General features: G+C 42.9%; 1 protein-coding gene across 1 annotated transcript; it reads left to right on the plus strand.

Annotated features, from left to right (window-relative positions):
* The first annotated feature begins 1,336 nt into the window (after positions 1-1,336).
* Positions 1,337-2,965, plus strand: LOC113597311 (polyadenylate-binding protein 1-like 2). The gene has a single exon (XM_053202495.1). It carries the CDS (start codon positions 1,765-1,767, stop codon positions 2,365-2,367), a length of 603 nt encoding a protein of 200 aa, XP_053058470.1. The 5' UTR covers positions 1,337-1,764; the 3' UTR covers positions 2,368-2,965.
* The last annotated feature ends 4,308 nt before the right edge of the window (positions 2,966-7,273 follow it).

The following is a 7,273-nucleotide window of genomic DNA, read 5'->3' on the forward strand; positions in this document are numbered from 1 at the left end:
TTTTGGTTTTGTTTTGAACATGGATGTGCATTTCTTGATTCATGTTAGTAACCTTAGCACCTCGAAGGCAGAGCCAAGAATGAACAAGTGCTTGGCTCTGGACCAGGCCCTGTCCCCAGCCCAGGGTATCATTGAGGACAGCACTAAGGACAGGGTGTTCTCGATTCCCCCACTGTCAGGCCGCACGCAGGTATTGAGGCTGGGTGTGTGGGAGGAACTGGGGAGGGGATGTGTGGAAGAACCCCATGTCCCTAGTTCTCCTGTAATCTGGAGCAGGGACAGGGTTTCCCACCCAGACTGTCCATTACCAAGGACAAGCCCCAAACCAGCTTATGTGTCCTGCTTGCCAGACCCTTGTATCCCTAGGGACCAGCACAAGCTCCATAAATATTTGTGGCATGGCATTATCAATGAAAGAATACATGTCCTTGTGTTCTTTATTCCCTCTTTTGCAAGTGTTGCAGACGAGGGAAAGAGCTGGAAAAGGGGGAGGGATCTCTGAGAAAATGGGTCAGCAGGCTGCAGGGGGAGCTTGCCCCACTGGCCCCAGGTCCTGCTCAGAATAGGTGTTGTTTCCTTGGTGGCAGCGATGTTGCAAAGTGTGTATGAGGTGAAGTGGGGAGAACCCTTGAATGTGAGAAAACCATTTTTCTCAGCTTTGTTTAGGCCGGGCAAGTGTATTCTCAATGCCACCCACCCGTTCTTGCAAGGCACTTGATTTAATCATTTAGATGTTCTATAGGGGGTGTGTGGGGGGGGGGGAGATAAAACAAAACCAACCCTGTAAATCTAAACCGTATTTCCCAGTCCACAGTGGAGCCCTTTCCCTGGCTTCCTCTTCATAAATATCCAGGAACCTGAGAGACTGAAGACTCTCCCCGCCCCCACCCCAAGCCTCAGGCTCCCGCTCCCATCCCCGCCCCCTCCCACCGCCCGCGGCCCCACAGCCCCGCAGCAGCCACAGGGGGAACCAAAGAGACAGAAGCCTTCCCAGCTGCCCGGACCACAGACGCCAACACCCCCCGCCCCCCACCACACGCCGCCTTGCCCGCCCGCGCCCCGCACGCTAGCCCACGACCAAGAGGCGGCGGCAGCAGCAGGCTGCAGGCTGCGGTGACTCGCACCGGTGCGCTCCTGGCAGCGCTTGCTATCCCAAGTGACTCGGACTGGCCCCGGGTCCCCGGCCCCAGCTCCCGCTCGCGCCACCCGCCCTCCTGTCCTTTCGCGCCTCTCTACCCCCCAGCTCGCGGGAAGGGAGGTCGCGGCAGCGGCCTGGAGGCACCGGCGACCGTGGCGACAGCGGCGAAAGTGGCGGCGGCGGTGGCGGCAGCGGCTGCGGCGGCGGCGGAGGCTGCGGCGGCGACCGTGGCGGAGGCTGTGGCGGAGGCCTCCGTAGCGGAGGCGGAAGCAGAGGTGGAGGCTGAGGTGGAGGCCGAGGCCTCAGTAGAGGAGGCAGTGGCGGAGGGCACCCGGGGGGAGGTGGCGGCCGCCCTGGCAGAGGGGAAGGAGGCGGGGGCTGCCCTGGCGGCAGTGGTTGTGGAGGCTAGCGCGGCTGAAGCTGCCTGCGCCGCCGCCGCCGCCGCCGCCGCCGCCACTGCAGCAGCAGCAGCAGCAGCAGCAGCAGCAGCAGCAGCAGCAGAGGCTGCGGCGCCCTCCTTGGGGGAGGCGGACGCGGAGGGGGACGCGGAGGCGGCGGCGGCGGCGGCGGCTGCAGCCGCGGATGCGGAGACCAGCAGGGTCTCCGAGGGGAACCCAGACTTTCCTATGGCGTCGCTGTACGTGGGCGACCTGCACCCTGAAGTGACAGAAGCAATGCTCTACGAGAAGTTCAGCCCGGCCGGGCCCATCCTTTCCATCCGCATTTGCAGGGACAAGATCACCCGCCGCTCGTTGGGCTACGCGTACGTCAACTACCAGCAACCGGTGGACGCCAAGCGGGCCCTGGAAACCCTGAACTTTGATGTCATCAAGGGCAGGCCCGTGCGCATCATGTGGTCCCAGCGGGACCCCTCGCTCCGCAAGAGTGGGGTGGGCAACGTCTTCATCAAGAACCTGGGCAAGACCATCGACAACAAGGCGCTGTACAACATCTTCTCGGCGTTTGGCAACATCCTCTCCTGCAAAGTGGCCTGCGACGAAAAGGGGCCCAAGGGCTACGGGTTTGTGCACTTCCAGAAGCAGGAGTCCGCAGAGCGGGCCATTGATGCGATGAATGGCATGTTCCTGAACTACCGCAAAATTTTCGTTGGGAGATTCAAGTCGCATAAAGAACGAGAAGCCGAAAGGGGAGCCTGGGCCAGGCAGTCCACCAGTGCTGACGTCAAGGATTTCGAGGAAGACACCGATGAGGAAGCCACCTTGCGATGAAGACATGCCAGGAGCCAGTCAGCCAGCAGAGCCAAATCTTGGCTCCCACCCGGTTTACAACTCCCCTCTTTGCCCCCTAACCCACCAGCAGTGTATTGTATTGTACTGGGAGTGCAGGTCTCTCTCCTCTCTCTCTCTCTCTCTCTCTCTCTCTCTCTCTCTCTCTCTCTCTCCCTCTCTCCTCTTCCCCCCCTCTTCCTCTCTTCCTCTTTCCTTTCATCCCCTCCTCCTCCTCTTCCTCCCTCCTTCCTCTTCCTTCTGTCTTCCCCACCTCTCCCTTCCCCCCACACCCACCAAGGGCGTTGTGAATAATCTTGCTAATCTGTGCCACTTGATAGATTATAGGCTGCCTTTTCTCCTTGTGCTTTGGTTTAAAAAGCACTTCATTCTCGCTTCCTTCACTACACGGGTGATACAATTTCATGGTAGAAACATCAGAAAGGAGAAGGAAATCAGATGAGGGAAAACCCAGAGAGTAATTGTTCCCCATGATTCTACTACCCAGAGGCAACCACTTTTTCGTGTGCTGTTTTTCCAGGCTCTCCTCTCTCCCTCTTTCTCCCTCCCTCTCTTCCTCACTCCCCACCCCCACCTTCCCTTTTAACACACTGTTATAGAATGGTTCACGAGTGTGGTGTTTCTTAATCTGCTTCTTCAGAAACTAAAGCCAAACAAAACACAACCCATTGAACTTCTTTCCATGTTATTCAACAGGCTTCCTAAATGTCGTCTTCAGTGCCTGCAGAGTGTATCCATGGATCTTTAACTCTTCTGTAATCATTTCCGCATTGTTGGACATTCAGGTGGTGCCTAGTTCTTTCCTTGTGTTTAAACCCAACACTGCATACTCTGACGAATGAATCCTTCCTTGTCAAGCCAAATCTTCGCTAGCATACCGGATGGTCTTCTTAATTGTGGACGTGCAGGATCCACAATAAAATATCCTTGCAGGATATTTTAGAGACTTTTCCTGTGTGTTGCCAAATGGCCCCTTCATAAGCATTGTACTGATTTGCATTCATGCCAGCCAGCACAGCTAGTAAAAACAGTATGTCCATTCCCCCTGCATAGTCTCCTAGTCACTGTAATTGATGTGTGTGTGTGTGCTGGAGTGTGTGCGTTTTGGCCAGCTTGATGGGCTGCAAATGGTATTTCACTGTTTTAGGTTATTTTGCTGGATTTAAATGCTCTTTATCACCCTCTTTTCCTTGTGCCCACTTACTGCCCTTTTGCCCACTGCCAGAAACATCATTCGGCTTTATTGCAGGAAAAAATTAAACTGCAGGCAACAGAAGAAAATTAATGTTCCCAGTAATCAACCCTAATCGCCACACATACATTCCTAAATCATTTTCATGTGCACTTCCCCAGTATTTTTCATGTGATATATATGTGAATTTTCATGTATATACTGTTTCAATATCTGCTTTTTCACACATGAGTATATAATAGAGATAAGATATAGATGTATAAATAGATATTCTCGAACTTCGTTTCATGTCATTAAATATTCTTCTAAAAATTGTTTCATGGCTGTTTAGTGTTTCAGTGGAGGGGCTTGACAGAGGAATAGATATATGCATTCATCTCTATATTTGTATTTAGATATAGATATGGGGTTATCTTTTCACAGCTTTCTCTTTGTTGAACATCTGGATGTTGAACATTTGTATTGTTTTGTTTTCTTATTCAAAGCCTAGCTGCTCATAATATCATAGTGCACAAACCTTGCTTACATTCAATATTAGTTTCTGAACATTGGTGAGAGCGAATTGCAGAATCAAAGGACACAGAAGGTTTGAAATCTTTCTTTTTCTTTTTCTTTTTATTCCTTATTAAATGAATATCCAGAGAGATAGTATCAATTTACCCTCACCAAGTACACAAATAATATCAGAGGATCGAAACCTTGACAGTTATTTAACCTTGCTATTACTGTTATTTCTGTAGTCTCCCAATATTTTATCAGGGGGACTTGTGCTTTTTAGTTTTTATTTAGTTTGAGCATTTATTTTGATACAAATGACACAATGTCATAATAGAATCTTTTTAAAATTGATCATGAACAATGTAAAAATCACTCCTAATTCTACTACTTGACAAGAAAGGCATTGGAATACATAAAACATGTACATAAATAAATACCTTCAAAAATGTAATATGTATTGTTTAATTATGGAATACATTCACTAAATTGGTCTTTCATATCATCTTTCCAAATTATTAAAAATTATTTTTTACTTTTGTTTTTACTTTATGTTCCATTTTATGGTTGAGCTACAGTTTCTAAAACGCAGCCCCTTAATGTATATTTAAGTTGTTCTAGTTTTTCCTTAGTAAGATTAACTCTATGAGGAACACATTTGTAGCTGAACATTTGCTGACATGTGCAGAGATTTAATTGCGTTAAATACTTGTCAGTCTGTTGCCAAGTGCTTCTTCATAAAGTTTATGCCCATTAACTGTGTATATGTGCTGCCAAATTAAGCACAAGTTTGTGTCCATTAACTGTGTAAGAGAGTGTATATTTACCTGCTCATCTTCTTCAGTTAGTATTCTTTTTGTTTGAGAAACTGGTTAAGCCTGTGTATTTTGGTTTTACTATTTCATTTTACAGGTGTGTTGCTTGAAAAAAAGACATACATATTAAATATATAAAGACATACATATAAATATATACAACAAATATATACAATCTCTTTTAAGAGATTACTCTTTGCTTATTTTCTATATTTAAAACAAATTTTAAGATCACACCAAATGTATTCTTTCAATTTTTTTCATTATGTTGTAAATATAACTAAAATATCTTTGGTTATTTAGTATTTTTCCATAGCTCACTATCATCGTATAGGTGGATCAGAATTTTTTTAAATGTTTCCTCACTTTTGACTTTAATATAGTTTCTAAACTTTCCCCATTGAGCCCAAATCTGTAGTAAGTAATTTTGCTGCATAATTATTGTATTCACATAAATACATAGAAGTGGAATTGAAAAATAGAAGTGCTTAAAAAAATTTTAGCTGTACCATCAAGTGGCCTGGATATACCAATTTATACTCCCACTGATACATTGGAAGAATGCCCATTTTCTTGCACAGGTTCCTCCCTGGGTATTATAAGATTTGCTAATATGTTATTAAAAAATATATAATTTTTTGTCTTCCTTTTGCAATTTTTAAAAATAATAACTTTTTGTCTTTTATTCAAGGAATATAAATTCATTTAAAACTCACAATGCATTGATAGGCAAAATAAAATAAAGTAGCACTGATAATATAAGGAAAAAAATTTAAATTTTATGTATACATATATGCATATATAAATTTGCATTAATACATACATAATTATGTTGTATAATAACTCATATATATTTTTATATATAAGATATAAAATCATAATTTGCATTCTTTCCTCTTTTTTTTTTTTTTTTTACCCATCCTTCCACCCTTTTTCCCCTATGGTAACCAAGTTTATTCTTTATAATTAAGAGTCTATTTCTTGATTTCTCTCTCTCTCTCTCTTACTTTTCCCTTTGTTTCAAAACCTTTAGTAATAAATTAGTCTTGAAATATTTTTATATTCATTTTTTCACATCATTTAAAATAGTCTTTGAATATCCATTGTGTATATGGATGGATTCATTCTTCCTACATTGATAGCTATTTTCTATGTTTCCAATTCTTTGTTAATTTCAGGCCACTGTGTTGACTACTGTTTACCTAATTTACAGTCCATGTTTCTGTAGCAAACATGTCTAGAAGAAAAAAAGCAGAAAAAAATTATAGACCAGTTATCAGACCATATGGTCAAATTTCCAGTTGTAAAGTAGTGTCAACTTACACTATGATTCTGTTATTTCTAATCTAAATGTGCACCCAGTTCTTTGCACAGGGCTCTGAGCTGAGTATTAGAATTTGTATTAAACTTTGTTATGTTTTTAGTGGAGAAAATAGAATCCATGTTTTTCAATTTTACCTGTAATAACATTTTTTAAAAATTTCTGTCTGCTAGGCAAACAAATCGTAGAAAAAAAAAGCACTATTTATTTTTAAACAGAGTGAATAACATGGAACACAACCATAATCCTATCATGGGATAAAGACTACATGTAGGGGTGCCTGGGTGACTCAGTCAAGCGTCTGACTTCAACTCAGGTCATGATCTCGCAGTTCATGAGTTCGAGCCCCACTTTGGGCTCTGTGTGGACAGCTCAGAGCCTGGAGACTGCTTTGGATTCTGTCTCCCTCTCTCTCTGCCCCTCTCCCACTCATGCTGTCTCTCTCAAAAATAAATAAAAATATTTTTAAAAAATTAAAAAAACACTTAATTTGGTTGTATTACCTTTCACACTTTTAGTTATGCATAGACATAGATGTATGCACCGACGTGTACATATTCATAAATATCCAATAGCTTTTTGTTACTAAAATGCCACATTAACATAAATCTATGTCAATTACTATTACACAACATTATTTGCAATAGTTACATAGTATATTATGGTACCTATAGTAAGCCAGTTGACTTAACTAGTGGATTTTTGTTTCTAGTTTTTTCACATTAAAATAAAACCTGTTAGAAGACTATTGTTGCAGTCATAACTTCATACACTTTCAAGAATATTTTTCATACATTTATTAGAAATCTAATTATCAAATTACACTGTCAAAAAGACTGTGAGATCATTTCCACATTAACCCTCCATAATCCATCCCAGTTTACAATTTCATCCATTGTTCAGCATTACTGTTACTTGTAATTCTTTTTAAACTATGGGAAAAAGATGGTTCCAAAGACAAATAATTTTTCAACTTATTTTCAAAAAAATTAAAATTGTTTGAGTCAAAATATAATGATCTTATATAATACTCAATTTGTGTCAGGTATTGTTATATGTGCTTCT

The sequence above is a fragment of the Acinonyx jubatus genome, chromosome X, assembly GCF_027475565.1.
Source record: "Acinonyx jubatus isolate Ajub_Pintada_27869175 chromosome X, VMU_Ajub_asm_v1.0, whole genome shotgun sequence".
Classification (NCBI taxonomy): Eukaryota; Metazoa; Chordata; class Mammalia; order Carnivora; family Felidae; genus Acinonyx; species Acinonyx jubatus.

Coding starts and splice junctions, on each gene's coding strand:
- LOC113597311 (XM_053202495.1), top strand. CDS start 1,765: ATGGCGTCGCTGTACGTGGGCGACCTGCACCCTGAAGTGACAGAAGCA.